A 15635-nucleotide genomic window follows, 5' to 3' on the forward strand; every position below is an offset into this window, starting at 1 on the left:
CGCATAAACCCATTTGACACAAGAACATGTGTGTTTTTTACTCCAAATGGAGCTTGTGTGACACTAAGTTCTGTCCCTGTATTGGATCATACTTTGTAAATTTTAAAAATCCATTCCCCTTCAATTGGGCTCCCAATTACAATGGAGGAGCCTAATTTTAAACACAACAATAAGCCTCCCACCTCTCTATGCCAGAATACAATGGCTCGATGCCAATGTGGGTGGCAAGTTGGGGTCTAGTCCTGGATTTTCACATGTCAACCCACTCACCCAACCCCCCCCTCAAACCAATCATTTTGGGGGGTGGGGATGTTGAGTCAATGAAATCCACTTAAAAATAAAATTCTGACAGGTGGCGCAATGGTTAGCACTGCTGCCTTACAGCACCTAGGACTTGGTTCGATCCCGGCCTGGGTCACTGTCCATGTGGAGTTTGCACATTCTCCCCGTGTCTGCGTGAATCCCACTCCCCACAACCTGAAAAGATGTACATGGTAGTTGAATTAGCCACGCTAAATTGTCCCTTAATTGGAAAAAGAAGAATTGGGTACTCAAAATGTATTTTTAAAAATTCTGACAAATTGAAATAGATTCTCCATCTGCACTTGATAGTTTATATTAATTGTGTCTTAGTTTGTAAATCAGTGTGAGTGGTGTCACCTTTTGAATATATTAACAACATGCCTGGCCTATTTTATTGGAGATGGGGGGGGGGGGAGAAGAAATTATGAGGAGTTTGATATAAAAATACCAACACTGCACGATAAATCGCTCATTCCAGTATAAAGATGCCCATACGCATTGTGATTTCCATTCTCGGCTTCTGCCACCTCCTGTGAAGATCACAGTTTCTTTTTTAAATGGAGAGCAGAAACTTTTTTTATTCGTTCATGGGATAGCTTTATATTGCCCATTCCTGAGGGCATTTAAGATGCAACCACATTGCTATGGATCTCTGCAGTCACAAAGGACAACAGATCTTCTTCCCTAAAGAACATGAGTGAACCAGATGGATTTTTAGAACAATCGACAATTTAATTCCAGATTTTATTTTTATCACAGTGGGATTCAAATCCTGTCTCTGGATTACTAGTTCAACGATACCACCACGCCACTGCCTCCTTTTCAAGCAACTGATCATTATTGTGCTTTATCTCCTGGCAGGCGATTGTCTAAATACAATTCCTTTCAACGTGGAAAAGTATCTGATGTATCTTTTGGCCTTGCAAGCACCTGTCGTCCTGAAAGAGGAATTCCAAAAGGACTTTAAGAATATTACAATTTCAGGTAATATAAGAATTTTTCTGCCATTTTCGTACAAAAACTGTAGTGGTATTAACATTATATAAAAACAGGTTTTCTTCACTATTTGACTTTTGGTGTTGGGTTGGGTATCTTAAAAGGTTCTACTCAATCGCTGGAAAATATAAGTCTGTGTGTGATTGAGCATGTGCTGTGGGTAAAATTAATTGCAAAGCTGAACGGGTATCTTAAAAGGTTCTACTCAATCGCTGGAAAATATAAGTCTCAGTGTGTGATTGAGCATGTGCTGTGGGTAAAATTAATTGCAAAGCTGAACAATGCACCATTATTGTGTCAGTGAAGTGTATGAACACAAGAATCTAATGTGACCTATAATTGACTTGTTTTTAACTTGTAGAAAGATCCGTGGATATCTTGCACAGTTTTGCAAACTGCTCTGGACTTCACTTAATCTTTGGTCTCAATGCCTTATTGAGGAAAAACCATGCATGGGACAGTTCAAACGCTCAAAAGCTTCTGCGGTACTGTGCATCGAGAGAATATAACATGTCCTGGGAGCTTGGCAATGGTAGGTTAATGCTAATTTTTCTCAGGAAATGGAGACAGAGGAAATACATCATTAAAGAGATTCTCTTTGGAAAAAGCTACAAATGTGTTTATGAAGTTCATGTTCCAATGTGTATTAATGATTTAGACGAAGAGACCGAGGGTAATGTACCTATGTTTGCTGCTGATACAAAGTAAGTTGGGATTGTAAGCCAGGGAGGACCCAAATATGCTGCATTCATGAAGCTAAAGTAAATGGGCAACAAGTTGGGGCCGTTGCTGTTTGTCATTTTTATAAATGACCTAGAGGAGGGCGCAGAAGGATGGGTGAGTAAATTTGCAGACGACACTAAAGTCGGTGGAGTTGTAGACAGTGCGGAAGGATGTTGCAGGTTACAGAGGGACATAGATAAGCTGCAGAGCTGGGCTGAGAGGTGGCAAATGGAGTTTAATGTGGAGAAGTGTGAGGTGATTCACTTTGGAAAGAATAACAGAAATGCGGAATATTTGGCTAATGGTAAAATTCTTGGTAGTGTGGATGAGCAGAGGGATCTCGGTGTCCATGTACATAGATCCCTGAAAGTTGCCACCCAGGTTGATAGGGTTGTGAAGAAGGCCTATGGTGTGTTGGCCTTTATTGGTAGAGGGATTGAGTTCCGGAGCCATGAGGTCATGTTGCAGTTGTACAAAACTCTAGTACGGCCGCATTTGGAGTATTGCGTACAGTTCTGGTCGCCTCATTATAGGAAGGACGTGGAAGCTTTGGAACGGGTGCAGAGGAGATTTACCAGGATGTTGCCTGGTATGGAGGGAAAATCTTATGAGGAAAGGCTGATGGACTTGAGGTTGTTTTCGTTAGAGAGAAGAAGGTTAAGAGGTGACTTAATAGAGGCATACAAAATGATCAGAGGGTTAGATAGGGTGGACAGCGAGAGCCTTCTCCCGCGGATGGAGGTGGCTAGCACGAGGGGACATAGCCTTAAATTGAGGGGTAATAGATATAGGACAGAGGTCAGAGGTGGGTTTTTACGCAAAGAGTGGTGAGGCCGTGGAATGCCCTACCTGCAACAGTAGTGAACATGCCAACATTGAGGGCATTTAAAAATTTATTGGATAAGCATATGGATGATAAGGGCATAGTGTAGGTTAGATGGCCTTTAGATTTTTTCCATGTCGGTGCAACATCGAGGGCCGAAGGGCCTGTACTGCGCTGTATCGTTCTATGTTCTATGTTCTAAGTTAATGGGGTGGCACAGTGGTTAGCACTGCTGCCTCACAGCGCCATGGACCTGGATTCGAATCCAACCTCGGGTTGGACTGTCTGTGTCAAGTTTGAACTTTCCCCCAGTGTCTGCGTGGGTTTCCTCCGGGTGCTCTGATTTCCTCCCACAGTCCAAAAATGTGCAGGTTAGGTGGATTGGCCATGCTAAATTGTCCCTTAGGTGTCCAAAGATGAGCAGGTTCGGTGGAGTTACAGGGATAGGGTAGGGGATTGGGGTGCTCTTTCGGAGGCTCGTTGCAGACCCGGTGGGCTGAATGGCCTCCTTCTGCACTGTAGGAATTCTATTCTATGAACAAGTTGGTAAGTGAAGTATGAGGTCATTCACTTTGGGGAGTAAGAACAGAAAAGCTAAATATTTTTCAAAAGGTGCAAACGTCTTCTCCGACCTCATACAAGAGACTCAAGGTAGCATGCAGGTACAGCAGGCAATTAGGAAATCACATGGTATGTTAGTCTTTATTAAAAGGGATTTGGAGTACAAGAATAAGGAAGTCTTACTTCAGTTGTATAGGGCTATGGTGAGACCACACCTGGTATACCATGTGTAGCTTTTGCCTCCATATTACTGAAGGAAATACTTGGTAATGGAGGCGGTAGCAGTAAAGATTTGGTTGGTTGGTTCCTGGGATGAGAGGCTGAGTAACAATCTCATTGAAACATACAGGATTCTGAAGGAATTTGCCAGGATAGACACCAGGTTGTTTTCCCTGGCTTGGGAATCTGGATCACGGTGGTCACATTCCCAGACTACGGATCATTTGGATCTGAGTTGAGAAGAATTCTCTGTTTACTTTCGGAATTCCCTATCCCCACAGGGTTACAGATGCTCCACTATTGAAGGAAATGCATGGTATTCAAGCAGTAAATTTAGCGGCATCCGAATTGATCCCGCTCTCACTGGATTGAAGAAGTTGTTACTGCCATTAGTTTGCATTTATATCGGTTTGCTCTCGTCATACATTCTCATAAATATATGCATAGCAGGTAGGGCCCTTTTTACTGAAACATTCAAACCTACTTAGTTCTGTGAAGATGGCAACAAGTTGTTATCAGTTGTGGCCAGATCAGTTGTTCTTTAGGGTTTTGGTGGTATCATAACTGTTACGGCTTCGAGGGCCTGTCCCTGTGCTGTATTGTTCTTTGTTCTAAGTGAAGAAGAAGAAGCAGAGGTCAGGTAGACAATATGCAACTTTGTCACTTGCTCATCTTTCTTTTTTTTTAAATTTTGTGTTGACAGAGCCCAACAGTTTTAGAAAGAAGGCTCACATAAAAATTCGTGGCACCCAGCTTGGTGAAGACTTTGATCATTTGTATAGTCTGCTACACACATTCAGGACCTTCAACCACACAGGGCTCTATGGGCCTGATATCGGGCAGCCCGGGAGACGGGCGACAGTCGCCTTGCTGAAAGGGTGAGTTAGTTGTCAATTTTCTAATGTCTGTCTGCTCCAGGATCAATATTGGAGGTATTGTGGGAATGGGTAGCGTCCCTACCTCTGGGCCAGAAGCCCTTGGTTCAAGTTCAGCACCAGGACTTGTCAGCCAAGGAAGGAGTGTTCATAAACGTGGTTCAACGGGCTGATAATCTGCTCAGAAATCCTTCCAGCAATTCCCCTCTATTTCCCAAAGAGAGAAAAAGTGTGTGAAGATGTGCTTAAAAAAAATTGCCCCCCATGATTTTACACCTATTAATTTCCAGTGTTTTTGTGTGTTCATTAGTGTTATATTACATGATCGTAATACGTCATTACTCTGCTTTACTTCCAGAATGGTTTGATAGATAGATTTCAATGAAACTACCAATCTTCAATTTAAAGCAAACAACATTTAATGAATAACGAATATAAATACTAATGAGTTTGTTCACTCTACATAATTATAACTGATGATAAAGTAAATCAGAAGTATTAACTATATTTAACTACACGTGCCAACGAAGCTGTATCTCTCTAACCCTCTACTGTCTAGTTACTCCTGGTTCGAAGAGGGGGGAGGATCTTCCAGGTTCAGTTTATATATCTGAATCTAGTGCTGCCATCTAGTGGTTGTCTAACACTGTGATGCAGTTGTTAACCCTTCGTGTACCATCAGATATACAGATCACTACAATAAGGATCGACCTTTGAACCGCTCCTCCAATGAAGTGATACATAGGAAAAGAACCCGAAGAGAGAAAATGCTGGAAAACCTCCCCAAGTCTATGGTCTCTTCGATATCTCTGAAACTCTTTTGGTTTCAGATTCCAGCATCCGTAGTAATTTGCTTTTATTGACATAGGAAAGGAAAACCCATGGTGGCATTTCAACAATTTTTTTGATTGGTTGGTTCCTGGGATGACAGGCTGAGTAAATTGAATCTATATTCTCTGGAGTTTAGAAGGATGAAAGATGATCTCATTGAAAGAGCCAGGGTTTTGACGCAGGTTTTTAAAAATTAATTCATGGGATGTGAGCCTCGCTGGCTGGGCCAGCATTTATTGCCCATCCCTAATTGCCTTTGAACTGAATGGCTTGCTGGGCCATTTCAGAGGGCAGTTAAGAGTCAACCACATTGCTCCCTCTGGCTTGGGAATCTGGAACACGGTGGCCACAATCTCAGAATATGGGGCCGATCATATGGGACTGAGTTGAGAAGAAACTTCTTTGTGTATCTTTGGAATTCTCTACCCTCATAGGGTTCTGGATGTCCCATCACTGAAGTAAATGGATGATATTCAAGCAGTAAATTTATGGACACCGAGCCCTCACTTCTACAATGGGCCAACCAAGGATTTTGGAAGAAAGAAAAGAGGGAAGTTGCACGCGTATAACTTCACGTCCACAGAACGTGCCCAAGTGTGTCACAGCCAATAAAATACTGAAGTATTGTCACCGTTTAAATATAGGGAAATACAGCGAATCCCAGGAACAGTGTGAGGCAACTGCCCAAATAATATAAATTTAGTTATGATGAGGGACAAGTATTGACAAAGATATTAGAGAGTGCTCCCATGCTCCTTCATTGACCTATGGTGGCAGACCTCCCTTTCTGAAGAAATTATTAGGCTCACAAATTGGAACTGGACAATCATAGAATTGTTTCCAGCGCATCAAACCTACTTGATAGGGTTTGTTAGTGCATTTTTAAAAACATTTGCAACTGTAACATTTTAAAATAGCTTCCATTTATGCCACATCAATTCTAGATTATCAGGCAACGAATCTCCCACGTGCATTTAAGGAGGGCGTGGTGACGGCTGAGATCAGCAGTGCACTAAGCCAACCCTCAATGTCAAGCTGGGGGAAAGGGTCAGGACATCAAGGACAACTTGTGTGTCTGTTTCCGGGTCCAGCAGTTTGAAATAGTAAGACATTCTGGAGGTTTTGTTTTGTTCCAAAATGATTTTAACCAATATTTTCCCTTATTTTATCATAGGTTTCTTAAAACTGGAGGGAAAGTCCTTGATGCAATCACCTGGCACCAGTAGGTAACCTTTTTGTGCTTGGTGAGGGGGGCTGGGGGCTTGGGAGTTGGGGGGGGGGGGGGGGGGGGGGGGGGGGGGGTAGTTCTTGCTGGACAACTATACTAAATATAAGCTGCATTTGGTGACTTGCAGAATTGCATAGGTTGCGCTTTCCTAGCATTTCCCTTGAGAAGAGGGAATGCAGCACAAGTCCAGCAAGCGATCTGTAATGTTACTGCAAGCATTGTTCCCCCATAGAATCATAAAATTCCTACGGTGCAGAAGGAGGCCATTCGGCCCATCGAGTCTGTACTGACCCTCTGAAAGAGCACCGTACCTAGGCCTGCTGCCCCCGCCCTATCCTCGTAGCCCCACCCAATCTGCAAAACTTTCGACACCCAAGGGGCAATTTAGCATGGCCAATACACCTAACCTCACATCTTTGGACTGTGGGAGGAAACCGGAGCACTCAGAGGAAACCCACGCAGACACAGGGCGAAAGTGCAAACTCCACACAGACAGTTGCCCAAGGCTGGAATTGAACCCGGATCCCTGGTACTGTGAGACAGCAGTGCTAACCACTGTGCCACTGCACTTCCCTCACCTTGACAATTCTGCAAAGTTCTGAGTATTGATCCAAATTGGGAAACATCCGGAATTTGGAGGAAGCATAATGTAGGGTAACTGAATTTGATAATTGGGATTGGGCTTTGAGGAGAGACAATGGGCATTGAACATATTTGCGTGACCTGGAGATGATCTTGCTGAGGTAGTTACAGTCTGAAATTGAATAGCTTAAGGATTATCAATATGGGTGGCACGGTAGCACAGTGGTTAGCACTGTTGCTTTACATCTCCAGCGTCCCAGGTTCGATTCCCGCCTTGGGTCACTGTGTGGGCAGAGTCTGCACGTTCTCCTTATATCTACGTGGGTTTCCCCCGGGTGCTCCGGTTTCCTCCCACAGTCCAAAGATGTGCAGGTTAGGTGGATTGGCCATGATAAATTGCCCTTCGTGTCCAAAAAGGTTAGGTGGGGTTACTGGGTTACGGGGATAGGGTGGATGTGTGGGCTTAAATAGGCTGCTCTTTCCAAGGGCCGGTGCAGACTCGATGGGCCAAATAGCCTCTCTGCACTGTAGATTCTATGATTATCAATATATTTTAACACGAGCTGTAGAATGAAAGGAACATCAAACCTGGAGGCGTTGAATACACAGTTTAAAAAGCCATGACATCCTACACTGAAGCTCGGTGAATATGGATGACAAGTTGTAGAAATAATGGATACACCTTTTGGATAATGGGGATCTTGGAAAGATATGTGAGGAAAAAAGTGGGACATTGACACCTATGATCCTTTGACCTGGGGGGGGGGGGGGAAGAGGTTGGGATTAGAAGGAAAAGCGTTGTTGTTTTAAGTAGAAGCAATTAAGCCTTGATCATGAAAAGATCTAAATCTGTCCCTTTGTGCACTCAAGCGGCAAATATTCTGACGTGCATTACTAACGTCCTCTGAAATGCATGCAGTCTCAATAAAATGCTCCATTCTTTCCCAGTTATTATGTGAATGGGCGGAATGCATCGCTGAAAGACTTCCTCAGCCCCCAGGTGTTGGACAGCCTCGTGCTTAAAATTAAGCAAATTTTTGAGGTAAGCAAACATTCATTTTCAACATCCAAGTTAAATGCACGACGGAAGTTAAAAATGTAACACTTCCCCACTGCCAGATGTTCGGTAATAATGGAAAGTTATAACTAAAGATTAGAATATTGACTACAAAATATGAATAATTGAAGGATGGTTCGCAGCAGTGTTTATATTGCTCCTCTAGTTGTCACTGCTACCTAACTGCAGAAATCCATGGGCAGGATTTACCGGTTGCATTGCGTCCGAAAAGCAGCTGGGGCAACGCGACCAGTAGATGCTGGGAGATCCCACTTCGGGATCTACCCTGCCCGCCATGCCTCGAGAGATCTTTTTATTTATTTATTTAAAAACATATTTTTAGAGTACTGAATTTGGTTTTTCCAATTTAGGGGCAATTTAGCGTGGCCAATCCACCTAGCTTGTACATTTTTGGGTTGTGGGTGGGAGATCCACACAGACATGGGGAGAATGTGCAAACTCCGCACGGACAGTGACCCGGGGCCAGGTATGAACCTGGGGCCTCAGCGCTGTGAGGCAGCAGTGCTAACCACTGTGCCACCGTGCCGCTCTCCTCGCGGAATCTAACACGATCTCACGAGATGAATCCCGCCAATTGTGGGCGGGATCACTTTCTGGCAAATCTGGATAGTGGAGTGAGAGAGCTAGTCTCACACTAATATGTGTTCCCGAGATCTAACCAAGGAGTCGGATCTAGCTCCCTCGCCTTGGAGACGTCAGGCAAGTGCCATTCAGTGCTAGTGTTCACCAGTGGGGACCAGGTAGAATGGCACTCGTCCAAGGTCTCCCACGGGATTGGAGGCCACCAGGTGCATGCCATCAGGACAGGGTCGTACCCTGGCACTGTTGGTGCCATCTGGGTACCATGGTGCTGCCAGCCTAGCACCCTGGCAGTGCCAACTGGGTGCCAGCCTGGTACAGCCAAGGTGCCCATGTGGCACTGCCAGGGTGGCAGGATGGCACTGCCAAGCTGGCATTTTTTTGCGCAGCGGTGATCAGGTCGGCTGGTGCCCAATACGGGTGCGGGGGGTGGCCAGTCACCCCACCTTATAGTGAGTTGGGGGTTGGGGATCGTGTGAGGAGCTCGAGAGATCAGGATGCCATTTAAAAATGGCGTCCTGATCTGTCACTGCACTGAGGCGTTCCAGCAAGTGAAATATCAGATCTGTGTCCCAACACTTCTCAGGCTTACGGGACAGAATTTTACACTCCTCCTCCCAAGCATTCTGAGGCAGTTGGGGTGGGGGGGCTTAAAATTAAATGGATGGGAACCCCACCTTTGCCACGGTCCCGCGACTTGGTTCCAGGCAGAGCACTGTAGTACCAATTCTGGCCACTGCAGTGCGGTGCCTGGCCAGGTTGAGGTTCCGATTGGCCGACCACTCTCCAGGATGGGACTATTTTTCCAAGGGTGGGCAGAGGTCCCGCACATTGCCAATCAACGCCCAAGTGAACATTAATTGGTAGGGGGAGTTTGAGAGCTGGTGATTGCGTGTTACACACCGACTTTTGACCTTAAAAGTCTTGCCCACTGAATCATGGAGCAATTCATGCTGCAATTTCTTTTTGCGGTACATCAACTAATGGTATTGATCTATACATTAACATGACCTCTTGTTCTTCCCTCACCACAGGTTGCATCTAAAATTGCTCCTGATAAGAAGGTGTGGTTAGGGGAGACCAGTTCAGCTTTTGGAGGAGGTGCCCCTGATCTCTCAGACAAATATGTAGCTGGTTTTATGTGAGTAGGAACCATCTATTATCCTGTAAGTCACTTGGAGACTGATTCCTGTTATTTTTAGCGCAATGGTAAATACATTTGCATCTGAATCTGAAACCAGATGTAGATTACAACTCTTCTAGTCTGCTGCAAAACGTGTGTTAAATTCACCCTCAGAAGGTCACCCTGCTGCAGCTGAGCAGATGTTCAGCTATCCCTTCAGCTATCCCTTCTCCGCAGGTGGACATTGTTGGCCTGTGAAGCTGGCGTTGAAGCTGGTTTGAGGTTACCTAAACCCAATTGATGTAGGACCTTGATAGCTTGAGAAACTTTCACTCCGTGGTCTGACTGAATTGCACCAATTAAACTGGAGGTGAAAGTCTAGTTCACTGGGAAATCTTGCCCTCCCAATGCTTCTTTATTATCTTATCAATATTTTTACACTCTTTCTCTCTCCCCCCCCCCCCCCCCCCCCCCCCCCCCGTAGTTTTGAGGGAACCCCATTTGGACGCGGTTCAAAAATGACTCAAATGGCAAACTGCGAAAATGTGTATCTATCTCCAGACAAAACAAGGGCAGTAGAATTACCAGCTGGTACCTAGGAGACTTTGGATACCCATCAGCCCGTGACTCCTTGCAGAGTGAACTTCGGCTGCATGGATGACAATCGCCCTCCAGTACCTCCGCCAACTGGCCATTCTTCATGTGTGAGCCCCGACCAGCTAGAACATCTATTTCGCTGAATCACAGCCAAAGCCAAACCTGTCTTTGCATCCCCCCCGCACCGCCCCCCCCCCAAACATCTACAACACGCTTCCAAAAGATGTTGCAGGATTGCAATTGGTAATTGAAATCCTGATTAATTATATCCCCTTCCCTGATTGGCATGCTTGGGTTAGCGCTGCTGAGATTTATACTCTACCTGTCACTACTACAATTTAGAATTACTAATTAGCATGGTGAATTGAACATTTTGCTGTCCTAACTCAGTCTGGCCTACAATTCTGTGGGAATCTTGAGCTTCATTGCTTTGGAGACTGCTACTCGCATCACTTAGTGTTTTAATCCAGAAAACCATCAGAGAACTATAGAATCCCTACAGTGCAGAAGGAGGCCAATCAGCCCATAGAGTCTGCACCGACCCTCTGAAAGAGTGGCCTACCTAGGCCCACTCCACCACCCAATCCCTGTAACCCCACCTAATCTACACAACTGCTGGACACTAAGGAGCAGTTTTGGCATTGCTGATCCACCTATCCTACACATCTTTGGACCGTGGGAGGAAACCGGAGCACCTGGAGGAAACCCACACAGACACTGGGAGAACGTACAAACTCCACACAGACCCCCGTGGCTGGAATTTAATCCGGTTCCTGGTGCTGTGAGGCATCAGTGCTAACCACTGTGCCACCTTAAATCGAGCCAAACTCTACACACTTTTATTTTATAAATCTATGCATGACAGGCAGATACCCCCAACCCAACGATTATTATTTTAGTCTGTGTGTATTGATAGGGGCCCAACTGAATCCATAGTTAACACCCACTATCTGTACACACTTCGAAAATACCTGTATATGCTGAATTTTAAGAAGAGTATTTCATCTTTTGAGCAGATTTGATCAGCCCAACTCCTCATCCACTCTGCATTGTTTTACAGGTGGTTGGACAAACTTGGACTGTCGGCTAAATTGGGCATTGATGTTGTTATCAGACAGGCTTTGTTTGGTGCAGGATTTTACCAGTTGGTGGATAGGATGCTTGACCCATTGCCTGTACGTATTGTTTAAGGAAGTTAGAGATTGCCTTTTTATAATGCAAAGTATCAAAAAAGTACTTACATTCTTAGGTTTCTCTATTTGCAGTCTGTCGCCATCTGGCTCAGCATACAATCCTTCCTATTCCACCCCCCCCCCCCCCCCCCCAAAACTCCTCTTCCCCCCCCCCCCTTTCACTGCTGCTTCCATTTTTACTTGTTGGGTTTTGTTACCTCTCCTTGCTCCCCACCCCCCATTCCTCCCTCGCTTTCCTCTTTCTGGCTTGTCCTGGCTATTTCTCCCTGGCTACTGACTATTTATTTATTCATGTGTTGGCCAAAAACAGGTCTTGGAACAGTTGGGCGAATGGCTCCCATGTTTTGTGGAAGCCCTCTTCCGACCCACGGATGGTGAATTTGATTTTCTCCAGTTGAGAAATTCTGATAGGTCGAACAGCCAGTCTGAAGCTTAAGGTGGTGCTGCTGATCGCCAACCGAGCAGGATTCTACAGCGGGTGATCAGGGAGACAAAGCCAAGGGCATCCGCCCTCCTCCCCATGAAGAGTTCTGGCTGGTCTGATACCCCGAAGACTGCCACTTTCGGGCATGGCTCCACCCTCATCCCCACCACTTTGGACATTGCCTCGAAGAAGGCTGTCCAGTACCCAGCAAGTCTGGGGCAAGACCAGAACAAGTGGGTGTGGTTTATTGGGCTTCCTTGGCATTGTTACCAGAATCTTTTATTGAGTCTCGTGTGTTAAGATAGCAATCTGATACAGAGCACGTTATCATGGAGTCTGCTAACTACTCCTCTGAAACTTGCACCTCTCTCTGACCGTTCACTTGTATTACACTCACAATATTCTACTCCTCTGAAACTTGCACCTTTCTCTGACCGTTCACTTGCATTACCCTCTCAATATTCTTTTCCAGGTGGCCAGTGTCTCCCTTTATATCTGAGTCACAGGTCCCATGACCTTAGTCTAGAAACTGCAGTGTGGTGAACTCAGCCCATCGCATCACACAAGCTTGCCACCCTCACATTGATTCAGTATTCACCTCCCGCTGCCTCAGGAAGGCAGGCAGGCAGCATTATCCAAGACCCCTCCCACCCAGGGCATTGTCTTCTTCCAGACCCTTCCATCAGGCAGAAGATCTAGAAGTCTGAAGACCGGCACATCCAGACATAGGAACAGCTTCTTCCCCACAGTTACTAGACTCCTCAATGACTCCCCCTCGGACTGATCTGTTCCCTGTAAGAACACTATTCATGAGACCCTATGCTGCTCTTGCTCATGTATTTGCTTTGTTTGGCCCCTTATTCCGCACTCTAACCAATCATTGTTTGTCGATTTACCATTTGTCAATGTATTCTGTCAATTATTCTTTTTTGTCGACTATGTATGAACGATGTATGTTCCCTTGGCTACAGAAAAGTACTTTTCACTGTACTTGGTCCATGTAGGTACCAATGACTTGGGTAGATCGTGGGAAGAGGTTCTGCTTAGAGATTTTCAGGAGCTAGGCACTGAATCAAATGACCGAACCTATAATCTCTGGATTATTACCTGAGCCACGTGCAAATTGGCATAGGGTGCAAAGAAATTAGAGATGAATATGTGGCTTAAGGACAGGTGTGGGAGAAGTGGGTTTCGTTTTGTGGGGCACTGGCATCAGTACTGGGGAAAGTGGGAGCTGTACCTTTTGGCTTGGTCTACATCTGGACTATGCTGGGTCCAGTGTTCTTGCAAACCGCATAACTAGGAAAGTAGAGAGGGCTTTAAGCTAAGGGGTGCGATCCACGGCCGCGTTGCGCTGGAGCAAGAGCGCAATGGGACTGGTAGATGCAAGGAGTGGCCTCTTGTGAGCTTCTCAGCAACCTTCACGCTCGCGGAATCTACCCAAGTCCCACTAGGTGTCGGACTCGGAATGGGTGTGACCAAACAGCACACTCCTAAGTAGGTTTTAAACCTACTTGGGCACGCTTACCCGGATCTACCGGCCGTCCCAGAGAGGGTTAAGGGAATCAAGGGTTATAAATTGGAAAAATGGAGTTGAGGATTATAATCAGATCAGCCATGATCTCCTTGAATGGCGGAGCCGACTCAATGGGCCGAATAGCCTACTTGCTCCTAGGTCTTCTGGTCTAAATGAGGAATATTATATATTCGGATTTTTTTTTACATAGAATTTACAGTGCAGAAGGAGGCCATTCGGCCCACTGAGTCTGCACCGGCTCCTGGAAAGAGCACCCCACCCAAGGTTAACATCTCCACCCTATCCCCATAACCCAGTAACCCCACCCAACAGTAAGGGCAATTTTGGACACTAAGGGCAATTTCCACCTAACCTGCACATCTTTGGACTGTGGGAGGAAACCGGAGCACCCGGAGGAAACCCACGCACACACGGGGAGAATGTGCAGACTCCGCACAGACAGTGACCCAAGCCGGAATCGAACCTGGGACCCTGGAGCTGTGAAGTGATTGTGCTATCCACAATGCTACCGTTGGTTCCTAGTTATCTGATATTTTTGACAAAATGGGCATTGGATCAATAGAACATTACCAAAGAATTTGCACTTCTTGTACATTACTCTCCATTTTAGTTGTTTTAAAATAAAATGTTGGTATGTGGGCATCACTGACAACACTGGCATTTATTGTCTATACCTCGCTACTCCCAAGATAGGGATGGCAAGGCTTCTTAAATTGCTGGTCGGTGTTTAATGGCCGCGTTTTGCGACAAAGCCAGGCACATACATTTCTTTTTTTTTGTACATTTAGAGTACCCAATTCATTTTTCCAATTAAGGGGCAATTTAGCGTGGCCAATCCACTACCCAGCACATCTTTCAGTTGTAGGGGCGAAACCCACGCAAACACGGGGAGAATGTGCAAACTCCACACAGACAGTGACCCAGAGCCGGGATCGAACCTGGGACCTCGGTGCCGTGAAGCAGCTGTGCTAACCACTGCGCCACCGTGCTGCCCCAGGCACATGCATTTCTAGTATTACCATATGAAGCAGCTTTGTGATAATTTTTTCCAAAGGCATCTTTTCGATTTCCTTTTTTTTTTGTTTGCATTTGAGTTCTCAAACTGCCAGGCTGGGATTTGAGGTCTCATTCAATTCACCATTACTAGGGTGTGTGATACTACAGTAGTTACATCACTGACCTGGAGATCTGAATTAATGATCGAGAGATGGGAGTTCAATTCCCACCCAGCTACTGGGGAATTTAAATTTAAGTAATTAAATAAAAGGTGGAATAAAAATGGTGACCACATAACCAAGGGATTAGTTGTTCTTTTCAAAAATAAAAAAAAGTTTGAGTTCATTAACATCATTCAGGAAAGGAAATCTGCTGGCCTTGTGATGTGACCATCAATTCACTCGAGACACGATTGGAAGTAAACTGTGGTTTTAATAGACTTACAACTGAGCCTGCCTGCGACCAGAAGAACTGAGGACAGGCTCACACGGCTGCAGCACTTTATACTTCCGGTAGTGGGAGGGGCCATGGGTGGAGCCATGGGCGGAGCCGTGGGTGGAGCCCTGTACAAGCTCCTCATCTCCCCCTGTGGGCAGAGCCGTGCAACGGCTCACAGACAGAGCCCACAAGGACACAATACAATACAGTGTGAATTAAATTCACCACACCTTGTTCAGTCTTGAATATGTGCTACTTCATGCCCAAGGCAAAGTGATTAGCTCTTGACTGCCCACTGATTTAGCCGAGCAAACCACATGATTGTACTTAAGAAGGTGAATCATCGCCTCTTTTTTTTATCAAAAGGCAATTGGGACCAGCGACGCTAACATCCCATGAGTAAATTTTTTTTTAAAAGCCCTATAACGTAAGAATTGTGCAAAGAAACTGCCAAATCTGCTTGAATCGTGTCCTGGCATTGACTAAAGGCTCTTTCAACATCTTAACAGTTCAGTAATTGTCTTCTGGT

The 15635-nt window shown here is 45.4% G+C and overlaps 1 protein-coding gene across 1 annotated transcript in view; it reads left to right on the forward strand.

Moving 5' to 3' along the window:
• Window positions 1–15635, forward strand: part of hpse (heparanase) — a 43044-nt gene that overhangs the window by 14435 nt on the left and 12974 nt on the right. Inside the window, exons 3-9 of the mRNA XM_038792638.1 lie at window positions 1165–1287; window positions 1661–1831; window positions 4329–4503; window positions 6506–6553; window positions 8090–8183; window positions 9833–9939; window positions 11579–11693. Of these exons, the coding sequence (XP_038648566.1) occupies window positions 1165–1287; window positions 1661–1831; window positions 4329–4503; window positions 6506–6553; window positions 8090–8183; window positions 9833–9939; window positions 11579–11693 (833 nt within the window). The remainder of the gene's footprint in view (window positions 1–1164; window positions 1288–1660; window positions 1832–4328; window positions 4504–6505; window positions 6554–8089; window positions 8184–9832; window positions 9940–11578; window positions 11694–15635) is intronic.

The sequence above is a fragment of the Scyliorhinus canicula genome, chromosome 3 (assembly GCF_902713615.1).
Source record: "Scyliorhinus canicula chromosome 3, sScyCan1.1, whole genome shotgun sequence".
In the NCBI taxonomy this organism is placed as follows: domain Eukaryota; kingdom Metazoa; phylum Chordata; class Chondrichthyes; order Carcharhiniformes; family Scyliorhinidae; genus Scyliorhinus; species Scyliorhinus canicula.